This window comes from Balearica regulorum, chromosome 3, assembly GCF_011004875.1.
Source record: "Balearica regulorum gibbericeps isolate bBalReg1 chromosome 3, bBalReg1.pri, whole genome shotgun sequence".
Classification (NCBI taxonomy): Eukaryota; Metazoa; Chordata; class Aves; order Gruiformes; family Gruidae; genus Balearica; species Balearica regulorum.
The window spans coordinates 83,865,395-83,878,427 of NC_046186.1; the positions used below are offsets into that span (position 1 = coordinate 83,865,395).

General features: G+C 37.2%; 1 protein-coding gene across 1 annotated transcript in view; it reads left to right on the forward strand.

The window, feature by feature from the left end:
- The window catches only part of ACTN2 (actinin alpha 2), a 72,016-nt gene continuing 58,983 nt past the window's right edge, over positions 1-13,033 (forward strand). The window contains 1 exon segment of the mRNA XM_075748760.1: positions 1-442. Within this exon segment, the coding sequence (XP_075604875.1) occupies positions 317-442 (126 nt within the window). The 5' untranslated portion in view covers positions 1-316.

A 13,033-nucleotide genomic window follows, 5' to 3' on the forward strand; every position in this document is an offset into this window, starting at 1 on the left:
GGGCTTCTTCGGAGGGTCAGCCGCAGGGACCTGCAGCAGCAGCAGCAGCAGCAGAGAGAGAAAGGGAAGGAGGGCAGGAGAGAGGGAGAGAGGAAAGGAAAGGAAGGTCACCACAGGTCAGCACCTACCTGACAGTTTCAGCCTCTGCCCTCGGCAAGAATCATCAATATTCACTCCCTGTCACCTTGCAAAAAAGAGAAAAAAGAAAGAAAAAATACACTGCTACCTACAACTCATCAGCAAGTAAACTAAGCTTAAAAAACCATATATTTAAAGTCACAGCAGCTGAAGCTGACCCTCAGGTAGCGTGAACAGCATGAACCAGATAGAAACAAACATGCAGTATACCTACAACTATGAAGAAGATGAGTACATGACCCAAGAAGAAGAATGGGACAGGGACCTGCTCCTGGACCCAGCATGGGAGAAACAGCAAAGGAAGGTCAGGAAATAAAGTAATGTGTGTCTGTATATGTGCTTCTGTGTGTAATGGTGTCCTGTCTTTGCAGTGCTGCATCTGGAATTCCCAGGGCTATGCAGTAAGGGGTTCTAATTTTGTAAGAGAATATATTTTGCATCATATGAAGCATATGTATATAAAATATATATTAACTGTGCCATATTTTGAAGATAAAGCATTCACTTTTTGACTCTTAAGTGAAACCTATATAATAGGAAACTAATTTATGATAGGAGTTTGTGGTTGGTTTTTTTTTAAATATTGCACTGGAAATACTCTGTCCGTACCTCTATATTTATATATTAGTAGTTGATAAAGATTGCAGTAATTTTTAGCTTCAATTCCTGGGTCTTCCTTTCGGAAAGCAGACTCTGAATTGATATTTGTGCCTGATTGCTTTTCAAAAACAATAAATTACAATTATGAACAGGGAGATGAATGAGATTGTTCAAATTGGTGTGCAAAAAAGTTTGCAATATTTCTGAGAACAGACTTTGCAATTGTGATTTTGCAAGTCAGCTCTTATTAGAATTTACTCTTAATTCTGACTGAATGATCTGACAAGGAAAATATTGCTTAGAAATATATCCAGGCTAGATTTGGAAAACTATATTTCATGATTAAGTTCCTACATGCCAACTCACTGTCTGGGGAAAAAAAAAAAAAAAAACAGGTCTGTAAACTCCTTGGAATATATCATTGTAGAGGAAATGCTTCTTGCCTTTTTAGGTGTAAGAAAGCTATTATGCTAGCAAGTACTGTCCATGCTCTTTTTCTGAACATAGGCAGAGATTATAATCCTATCAGCAGTCTTGTCAGTGGTTTGTTACTTTAGTAATATTTGCAATATCTAATTTCAGAACACTGAGTTTTAAGCAGCATATGGAAAAGAGAGAGATGAAATATTGTAAAGGATTTGTTACTTCCTAATGTAAAAGGTGATGTTGAAGTCATAGCTGACAGATCTGGCATTAAAAGGTTATCTGCTGGTTACAAGAATGAAAAAAAAAAAAAAAAAGAGGGCAGAGAGAGAGAGAGAAACAGCACTCTAGACAATAAGGTTGAATATGCTTTTTGCTATAGGTGAGCAGTTCACTTCAAGAACTTAAGCAGAAGTTGCCAACTTATATCTGGCCCACAGTTACTGTCACAGATTCTATAAAAGCTATACTATAAGAGTATAGCTATAAAAGTAAGAACTGTTAGAATTGTTGGGGCCAATGGGTTTGCTTTTCCATTAAAATTGGTAAAGCAAGTATTTTTCTCTCAGTTTTTACTTGTAGCCTTCCTCCTTCTGTGACATTTAGCTGGTTTTATTAATTCCTCTATATTCACACCTGTTCCGATCCTGCTGTACGAGTAAAGTGGGAGAAGTTCTGGGCTAGGTTGAAGTTCACTTTTCTTGATCTACCAGCTGCTGCAACTCCTAACCAATTATTAAGCTGTACTCATCAACACTGACATTTGTTTTAATTTGACGCTCTTTAGATGGTGAACTATTCTTTTATGTTTTATATTGAGAATGTAAATTATCTTAGTGCTTTAGTGGTTTGAAAATGCTCAGCCATAACAGGTTGTGGTTCCATCTGATTAGGATTCAATTGTCCGGCATTTCAGAGAATGCTGTGTTCAAAATATAGAAATAATAGATAGGTTACTGGTTAGTCAGCACTCTAATGCAATTTTCCTACAATGCAGATAAATCATAAAAAATAAAGAGAATTTGAATTCTGTAGGCATTCTTATGTTTGCATTAAATCTGTTGACCTCTACAGAAGAGCAGGGAGTAGTTAGTATAAGACCCAATAGAAATTTTTTTGTTTCTGTTCCTCCAAACAGACAGCATTTCAGCAGAAAGTCAGGTTTTCACATTGATAAATTAAAGCAGACTATGCTTTACTTCCATAGAGTAGAAAGATTGTGGCTTTGCTACTTTATGTTGCCAGTTCCCAGGGCTTATTTTTAATATTAGTGATACTACATTTAAACAAAATTTAGGAGAGGGGTCCTCATTCTTTGTCTTGGAAAGGGATCTGAATTTATTATTCATGTCATTTATTATGAAAAAGAAGTACTGTCATGATAATGGGCCTGATAAACTTCATAAAATTTCAAGGCTTCTATATTTTTCTGATTGGTGCTAAGTCAGTTGCAGAAAGTGCTTTCTTTATTTCTGTATTTATTAGGAGCAGATTGCAGATACTTGGGTGCAGATCTTTGTTCAAACTGGTAATATAATATTGAAAAGTGATCTCAGTGGAGCCCTGGCAGTTGGCAGCATATATTTTCTATTAGACAGTCTTGGAACAAACCAAAAATAAATGCCATTGTTTCTATTGTGGGCTGCCCTCTCCAGACTTGCCATTTCAGTGATATGCCTGGTATGAGATCTGTCAACAGATGCTGGTAACACATGATGACGTCCATAGGATTACAATGGATGTGACGCCTAATTATAACCATGGTTCATAGAGTATTATGGTCTGCTGTAATCCAGGTTCCTTGGTGGCTGCAGATGTCAGAATAAATATGAAGTACACTATAGGAAAAGAGGCTGAGTTGTAGCTTACCTCTTTCTCTCTGAATGTGAACACCAATTTAAATGCTTTGATTAGGGTAACATTTAGCCTGTGTCAAATCAAGAAAATACAGCAATTTGACCATTTGCTGTATTAGACACTATTGGTAAAAAACTTAAACAGGATCATATGACTAGAAATTTAAGGCAGCAACTTTAAAGAAAGACTAAATAACAGAAAAAATTGTATTTTGGATGGACATTCTGTCTTCAGTAGGAACTGATTATAGAGCTACCACCCTGGTGTCTTTTGAACATGTAGGTGGGAACCATGAGATTGGAATCTTCAGAAATCTGCTGTTTGACCCAATACGCTTCCACTGGCCACATGCATTTAAACAGTGGTTGAAAGATCTATGAAACTAGCCCCTTGTTTCTTCAGTACCACATGGAAATCAAAAAGTATTGGCAATCAAAAAGTCTAGCCAGAGGGGATAGGATTCTCTTCTTCACTCTGCTTTGTAACCTTAGGCAAGGTCAGCTCACCTCAGACCTCGGTTTTCCCACTCCTGAAGAGGACAGCAGTGATATTTGTAACAACTGATAGAGGTGGTTGGTTCTATGGTATGACAGACTAGTGATTAGCTGTTTTTCAGTCCTTACCCTGCTGGACTGGAGTGGAAGGAAAAATCACAAACAAACTCCACAAACGTTTTAGTTTTCACTAGCCTGTTTCTCAATATAACTAGAAGGAATGTAGGAAAATGTGGTGTCCCTTAGCTTAGGAAACCAAGCTCAACAATGCTACTCAAAATGCAAACATATTGTTTGCAACATGTTTGAACTGCCAATACTACTTACTAAGCTGTGTGTTAAACAGTGCTCTTCCTTATTTGTAACTTTTGCTATAAATACTTTATTATAGGAGGGTGCTTTTTTAAACTTTGACATGAAATGTGGTTTGTTAGTTTTTCAAGGAAGTCTTAAGCCCTCAAGATAAAGATCTGAAGGTTGTGAAACAGTTGTGATCCCTTCTTCAGGACAGTTGTATTGTAAAGCATTAAACTGGCTCCACATATTTCATATGTGTCTTCTCCAGTCATTCAGACATGTCTCTGACACTGTTGCACTAACACATGTAAGGAAAGAACTGGAAACATACTCCTTGCCTTACTGATATTATTATAGATGAATGATCTTATTCTAGCTTGCTCTATGGCCCAGATGCCACTGCTTTGGTAATGCAGAAGGGGTTTAATGTAGGTGTCAATGCAATTTCTGACCATTTTGATGGTTTTTTTACACTGGTATAGAATAAAGAAGAAGACTTGGAATACTTATTTACCTTGATATTGCACTCTTTGTGAATGCAAATCTTCTTGACACTGAATGCTGTGCATGAGTGAGGAGTTTGGGAAAGGTTCTTTAGGAGAGAAGCTGTGTCTTTCCAGTCTTCAGCAGAACATATCTGATTACATTTTCAGTGTGACCTGTAAGGATTTGTCTGCATTACCTCCTTTGGTTGGTAATACAACTCCTGTTGTCCTTGCAAACAAACAAACAAACAAAAAAAGCATTTGGAAGCCACATGTATGGCAAATTATTTGGAAGAAACTACCAGGACTATGAATTATGAACAACATCCCTCTTCTTCTAGTGTTGCTGCAACTTCAGTAAGTTCAGCAGATTTGAGAGGTTCATTGCAGCCTGAAAGAGAAATTGACCTTGGGTTCAGTCTGGCTTCAGTGTCTATAAATAGAGTTACAGTCAGTGTCCTGAATTCACTCTGAAGTTTGTGTGGTCTTCTATGGATGGAATCTAAACTGATTTCTTATCAGAAGCCTCTTCCTGGAATAAGTCTACTGGTGAGTGAGAAGACAGATGAAGTAGTGGAAGGAAACAGCTTCATTCTTCAGCCAGGAAGAGAAGGAGAGAAATAACCAAGCCTGAATGAATGAAAAAGAAAAGTAAAGCAAGAAAAGGTCAGGAGAGGCTGAGTGCCACCAGCAAAATTCAGTACTGTAGAACCACTCCTCATGGACTTACAGGCTCCAGATTGAAAACGTTGTCCTGGAGAATATAGCAATATCTACAGCGTGTACAGGGCATTCCAGCCTAGATCTTTCCCTTTTACTGAGATTATCTGGAGATAGTCAAAGTTGAGGTTTTGGGTGCGGTGCATTTCTTTTTGGAGGGGGGAAGGTTGGTTGATTTTTTTTTAATTTTTTTTTTAAGACCGTGCAAAATTCTTTCCTTGAATAATCAACCTTGGGGTTAAGCTCCCACAGAGAAACCACCCGTCTCTTGAGAGTTTTCAATGATATGACACTTTTTACCTATGTGGAATACCAGTGGGATTGTTGAGAAGACACAGAGATTCCCCTCTGCAAGTGAGCAACAAGAACAGGGTCTGGATGAGAACCAGCAATCAATGTAGGAGGGGTGAGAGAGGCAAAAGGTACAGTCCTTTCTAAGAGAGTATCAGCCTTCTCATTACTTATTCCTAGTACTTACCTGTTAATAGTTGGATATTTCTTATAAAGATGGGAGTCCTGGGTTGCGTAGCATTAGGACTAATTTCAGGAGGGGATTTAATTTGTTAGGAGGAAAATCCTCCAGGGTTGGAAGCAGAATGATAGTGAAAAAATCATGTGCTATACTGAGTCCTACACTGCAATTCTCTGCTTCCCTTACCTTTTATGTACAGAATTAGGATGATGTAGTTGTCTTGGGAATTCTGTAGGTTGAAATGCAGGAATTTCTATTACTACTAGTAACTAATAGTTAGAAAAGCAAACAATTTCACCTTTTTAGACTTTTTTTTTTTCCTAGTATTTAGCCAGTACTGTGGCTGTCTTCTATAGAAGATCAATGTCTTGCCAAATGATATATGCCACTAGAGATGCAGAGTGCACTTATGGTAACATGAAGTTTCAGAACTCCAAGGCCAAATGCTTCTCCTCCAGGTACATCAAGAATTTTCTTTTCAAACAGTGGATGTCAAAACCACTAGTACTAAGGACACACACACACAAAACATCTGTCATTTCCTTTTAAATCCTGAGTGCTTTTTAAGTGACCTTCTCAGTGGTAAATGGCCCCATATAGGGTCTGACTTAGAACTTGGTTGCCAGTGGACGGGCTTTTTTTTTTCTGCCACAGCATGTCTTGATTTTTCAGCATATACTATAACTGTCCTAAATATTGGACACTGATGCAACAAAAGGACACGGAGTTGCTGTTTCTCTAGTCCTGTGAAGAGTTGCCATGAGAGTAGAGGGACTCTGTAGAAATATGGGATGTGTTTATGGCTTGTTCTGTACGATTGGCCTCTTAGAGATTAGTGCTTGTTAAAATAGTAACATGTTAAATTCCTCTTGCTGATGTTACTTGCATGGAATGGTGCTTGAGAGGAGCCTGCTGAAAGGATAGTGGAACGATCATATTTTGTCAGTGTGCTTCATATTCTGTCTTGGAAACTGTCAGTAAGGTGTGCAACTAAAGAGGGCCCTGAATACTGTGGTGCTGGTATATGAAGAAAAATTCAAAGAAAGCTATTATGAAATTCACTTAACTAGAAATGTTTATGCAGGTAGTTTTTTCGAATGGGAAGGTTTTATTTATCAATACTAAGTGTGAGAAATCAATATATTACTCAATATTATATTTTCTATTTAAACTCAATGTTGATGCATTCCAGGCTCTGTATGCTTTTGTTAGTGTTGTCAAATTGATAATTCCTACAGTCCCAATTCAGCTGTTAATTGCCATTCACAAACATCTGCCAGCAACAGAACTGTATGGTTATGAAAAGAAATTGTAAGAACCATTTTTTAATGGGAAGCAAAGGCTACCTCCTTCCTGTACTCACAGATACACACCACAGCCTCCCTTGAAATTTGTATAGTAAAATGTCTGCAGATACACTGATCCAATTAGTAAGACAATAAGGACTAGAAGAAAGTATGGATCTAAGTGGGTTTCCATAAGCTGCAACCAAGGTGCTTAAGAGCTAGAGGAAAACTGTGTGTTAAGCAGTGGACTTTGCTATAATCTCTTGGGGGTGGGCAGTCTGCATCTTGCTGTGGATCTGTGTTTGGGTCACAGGAGAGGTGAAGAGAGGCATGGGAAGTGTTTGCTTGGAAGAGCATTGAGGGTCTTCAGCCCTGAGACTGCAGTAAATAGGGAATCCATGCTCATACAATTTGTAGTCTTGTGCAAGAAAAATCAGGACTCAGGTATATTCTATAAACTAATGAATCCCAGTATGAAAATATCATGATTACATCACCAATTTCCAAATCAGACTAAGACAGCTCTGCAAGCTGAATTTTGACTGCTTTTTGCTAATGAGGTAACACAGTTCAAAATCTTCCACCAAAACCCTTCCATCCTCTTACAAATAAGACAAAAGGCGTTTCATCGTTATGATGTAAAAATTGGATACCAAACGCCTAACATAAGTTTAATCATGGTTGCATAAATTCTGGTCCATTTAATGATGTTTAGTTTAGTAATTTCTGTATTGCACTGTACAGTTCTCCTGAATTAATTTCAGTGAGACTGAGCATTAGGATTTTCTTTCATTGTGAATGGTGATATTGGTAGTATTTTAGGCATTGTACCACAGAGCCTACTTACAGAAGAATGCATTGGATTTGTATCTGGAATGCAGGTGGACATGATGCAGGAAGAAGCATGTCAGTGAAATAGAATTACATGAGAATTTGTGCTGCTTAGCTTTGTCCCAAGTCAAAAGACATCCTTCCTGCATATTATTTTATATCCTTGCAAGCTAACAAATATAAAAGTGCTTACACAGTTGGCAAAGTTGAGTTGCTTTGGATGACTTTACTGCCAAGCATAATTTCTTCTCAGCCCTAATTGTTGGGATAAACAATGTGTAACTGATGTGGTATTCCTCTGCTGCAAGCAGTCAAAAGTTGCTGACTCTGATTGAATATGTCTTCTATGGCTATGCATTCTTTACTCTCAGTTGATACCAGAAGGAGAATGTATTCACATCAAGCACTCCATTTCCTCCTAAATTAAATTTCATTCCTAGTAGCTTGGGGTGATTTTCAAGTCTTCAATGTTTGAAGAACATCATTTCATGAAATGCTATGATAAGGGTGTGTGACATTTGTTCTTATAATAAAACTGGATTTGTTGGTTTTAATTACGCCACATGTTGAGAGACTTGATGCATGAAGCTGATCATAACTATACAGGTGCTATACAATGCTCTTTTTCTACATGATAAAAGTGGGCATGTATTTAAAGGTAGAAGTTACCTCCTTCCACATCATTTAACCAGAAAACACAATGTTATGATCACCTTCTGTGACTGTTTCTGTACATATTCTGTAGTAGCTCTTCCTTCTGGCAGTACAAGTAACTTCAATACAGATCAAGAAAGCATGGTCCTAGTAATCCTCAAACTACGGGTGTGAAAGGATACAGGACAGGTGTTAGTACTCTGCAGGAACAGAGCATCTGTAGATAAAGAGGTAGAAGACTTTGAAATGCAGTGTTCTCCTTTTAGGAACGTGTCCCACTTGAAATGGTAGCTTGTAGAAGTACATTTGCCTGTCCAGAGGGAAGCAGAAGCTGACAGTTGTCTGAGTAATGTTTAGTTAGTTTCTATATTTGGACCTTAAATTTGCATGTGTGCACACAGGTGAGAAAATTAGTCCTGATTTTATGTTCTAAGTGCAAGAATAGACACTGCTGCTCCTATGTCTGGTACCAGTTTTCCCTGCTTTTGCGTTATAAGGACACATCATTTTGTCCACGTCTTCATCTCCAAAATAGTGGAGATGTGGTGGCTTTACAGATGAAAGTACTGTTTACTGTACTTGGTATGAGTAAGGTTTCTCCATTTACTTGAAATGCTTCCTCCCTACTGCTCTTAACTGTAAGAATCTCTTCAACTTGAAATCTGATGCTTGTTCTTATTTTTCTTCAAAAACCTGTAAGCAAAATCAGTCCAGCCTTCCATTACTTTGATAACTAGCAGAACCTAATTTAGAGCACACGTCTTCTATTCTGAACTGCCCCCTAGAAAAGCTTTGCTCACCCCCACTACCATAGCAGGAATCTGCAGAAAGTGACTACCCTAGACTAAAATTAGCATCTGTGATTATTCCTTAAGCGTCCAAGGAAACACTCATATTTTTTATAGGTGTTGAACACCCAGGCATTTCCACTGACGTCAGCAGGAACTTCTGTCTATTTTGCACCTCTGAAAATCAGCATGCTATTTTGGCACTCTCAGAAAGGCTTGACCATCTAGCATTGAGTGATTTTTTTTTTTTTTTTTTAAACTCTGTTTTATGTTTAATCTTGGCACTAGTGTAGCTTTTCACTGCTGAAAGACTTAAGATGTTGCACTCTCTAATATGAAGAAAATTGGTACCCAGACACACTAAATACAAATTAAAAATATACATAAATGATTGTGTAGCTCTGGGGTATTATTTCACCTAGAGGAGTTTCTTTATCATCTATCTGGAATTAATAGTAAAAGACAAACAAAACAAAACACCATACATGAGGCTGAAGTTTGCTTGCTTTACTTTTGCTGTGGCTTTCATTTCCATGACTGAGTACAGGTGCCAACATGGCTCCTGTTAAGAATAGATATGCTATAAACAAAGAACTGTGTGTTTAATTGACAAAGAAGTGTGCTTATCATAAACACTGTACTGTCCAAAACACAAATGTTTATGCTTTCAGCAGTTACAGCCATGACTGTTTGTTATTTACCCATCTATTCTTAGCTAAGTGCTTGAGAACTGATTACTTAGTTAAATTTGATATTCATAGATAATCAAACCATCCAAAGATCCTGCATGATGTTTTGCTTTTTATTCTGTTTTTTAAGAAAAGCTCAATAACTTAGGAAATTGAGTCTCACTAAAAATTCTTTAGGAATTCTGAAATTTTTCTGAAAGTCTGCTGGCTTACAGGATATTTTAAATGTTTTAGAAAATGTTACTTTATAGCGAATGCCTTCTAAAAAACATTAGAGCTTAAAAAAAATCAGCCAAATATGTTTAACTTGTATATTTAACAGCAGAAGTTACTAAATTCTTTTAAAAACAGATTCTTAAATAAGTCTGAAAAAACAACTTGACATTTTTTTATTTAATCATCTGTTACGATAGTAAAGAAATTAACATGGACAGATTATATGCTTTGTGTACTGAGAAATACTGGATTGAGTAACCTGGCATGTGTGACAGAGGAGCTTTTTGTTGCATAATTGGGAATTAATGCATGAGGTTTTCCTTTCTCTATAAGAACCTCAACTGAAACCTTATTTTAGATTACAAGTAGATTTGGTAATCTTCAAACATACTACATAACAGAGGGCAAGGATGACATTTACTGTGTAATATCTTTGGGGTCTGACCATTGACATACTTTTCCCATCATTTATTAGTGTCAGGGGCTTAAAAATGTGTGTGTTTGGATTGAAAAAGCTTTCAAAATCTGTTTTAGCTTTGTCAGTCAGAAAACATGCTTTTCTGATTATGGAAGTGTTTTAAAGAATGTTGATAAATTGGATGGGAATATACTTTTATCCCACTCTGACTGTATTGATCAATTTACAATGGATTTCCTTACTCACCTGGCAATGTAGTATATAATTACTGGATAAAGATAACATGGTAAAGAAAATCAACAGAGAAAGCAAGGGAAAGACATTTGGAAATCCAGTCGACCAAATCCTGGATTAGCCTACTTTAATTAATCCTTCTATTTCCAGAGGGCATACCTTTAGTTCCTTCCATACTATAATGTGTGAATGTTACTTTCATCTCATCCTACATACTATTTGGTCATTTAAATATGTATCTGCTGAAACAAAAATGTTAGCTAGCGCTATCTGTGATAGTTCAGGAGCTCTTGGGAAACTAGGGGGAGCACTGTAGGGCACAGCTGGTGGAAGAAGGGCGTGAGACTGGAAAGCAGAAGAGGAGATATGATCTCATTATAAGAAGGTTCATTTGGCACTGATAGGGTAGTGGTAATGCATGTTTGTTGCTTAATATACTTGAGAGAAAACTTCAGGCAGTATAAAGGGCACAGACTTCATCTTTAAAGCACACCTGTAGATTTGTCCTTTGCAGATCCACCACAGTATTTGAGACCCTTTTTGGATTTCCTGTAGTTTGTTTTTAAGTCTCCACAGGGAGAGGCAAATATAGCAGAGATTATGCTTTTGTTCTGTAGTAGCAAAGAAGTCAGTTGGAAAAAAACATACAGGGAGAGAAAAAACAGAAAAATGGCTAATCTCAAACCTTTTATCATTGCTGTAACGGTACCTCCCAAACCTGTTGGCATTTTTACTGTGCGTCCTTTTCTGAAGATGCCTTCTAGTTTGTTGAGACTCCTGTGAAGTAGAAATGCCTAGCATGGAAGGTGGTGCTCCAGAATTAACTCCTTCTGAGCCATGTAGAAATGAGTGAATTTCTTTTAACCCTATAATAGTTCAACTTTTCATTGGATATGTTGGTCCTTGGCATACTAAATTACCTTTTTTCTATCCTTATGTTTCTTAGTTTTTTCAATAGTTAGATCCGAAAGTGCACCTACATATAGCTCTTTGTCTAACTAGTGCTTACAGTGAGACGTCCCAAATATCACTTTGCTCAAAGTTGATCAGAAAGCACCAGAATGCAAATATCTCACTGTTTTGTTATTTGAGTATGCCTTCAAAACTATCAGTAGTCTTGATTTTGGTCACTGTATCTAAAAACTTGTAGAGAGCAAGAGAGAGAAGGTGCATGATAGACATTTGGAAGCGTGCATCAGTACATTGGAGTTTCTAACAAAACCTACACACTTCATTATGCTCTGCAAGCTCTCTGCTTAGGTCCCTAGTGTCCTACCTGATTGATTGGGGAGAGGTATCACTTTATGAGATATGAATATGTATTTCTACATAAAGGCAAAGATGCAGTGCATCTTATTGCATGGGTGATAGAGTCCATTAAAGCTTTTATAAAAATGTGTACAGCATTTCTTTGCTGCACTCAACTTTGACCAGCGTAGTGGCAAATCTATTTTAATGCTTTGACAACTGGGCATGAGCTGATTTATTTGTATGTATGGGCTGTAAAGTTTTGTGGTGTAAAGTGGTGAGGAATGCTGTGTAAGATATTAGTTGCTATAGCCATACTACTTCAGGTTGCAATGTCAGAATTATTTGGTTTTGTAGTGTAAATTCAAGCTCTGAAAAGTGCAGTGTATTGGAACAGAGAATATTTGGTTAGCATGCTCTAAAGTTAGGTTACCCTATCAGAGGAAAATACTGTTGTGCCATGCAAATAGTTGGCAGTCCTCAGAGGTTCAGTCTGGATGCTGTACGCTCCCAGTCATGCTATGTAGGAGTACTGTGTCTCTATCAAAAAGGCACAGGTCCCTGTGGGGGACGCTTGTCTATTTCTGCAGATTTCAAAAGGAGACATTTTCAATGGCAAAATTTAGCAGTGTTCAATGTAAAAAAAATAAAAATCTCCTATGATCTGTTAATTGTTAAATTACTAAATGCTAGAAACAATATGGCCTATTGAAAGAGATCAGCATGTTCATAAACTTTTCCTTCAAGGGAAATACAAAATCAACATCTGAAAAAGAAAACACAAGCCATTGACCTAAAACAGATTATTCAAAACTTTGCATTTGTTTTGTTCTATTAGTCCCTTTGTTGTTTTTGTTTTGTTTTTAAAGCTTTACTCCCATTTAACTGTGTTCTAAATATCCTTGATTCACAGATACTTTTTTCACCAATGTTTGTTTCCTGAGGCTTGTGAAGTAAAAATTCTCTCACTTGCATCAGCATTTTAAATTTGCAAAAACGTATATGAAACTGTAAAATACTGCATAATCACTCAATTTTAGAGATGAACGGAGCCCTCCTAATTCTGCATTTAGAACTCTTAGTCTGTAGGGCATATTTACATTTCATCTCTACTGTGGGTTAAAGATTTTGGGAAGATATGTACAAAGATTTGACTACTGGAAAAAAGTGCAAAAAGCTGTGG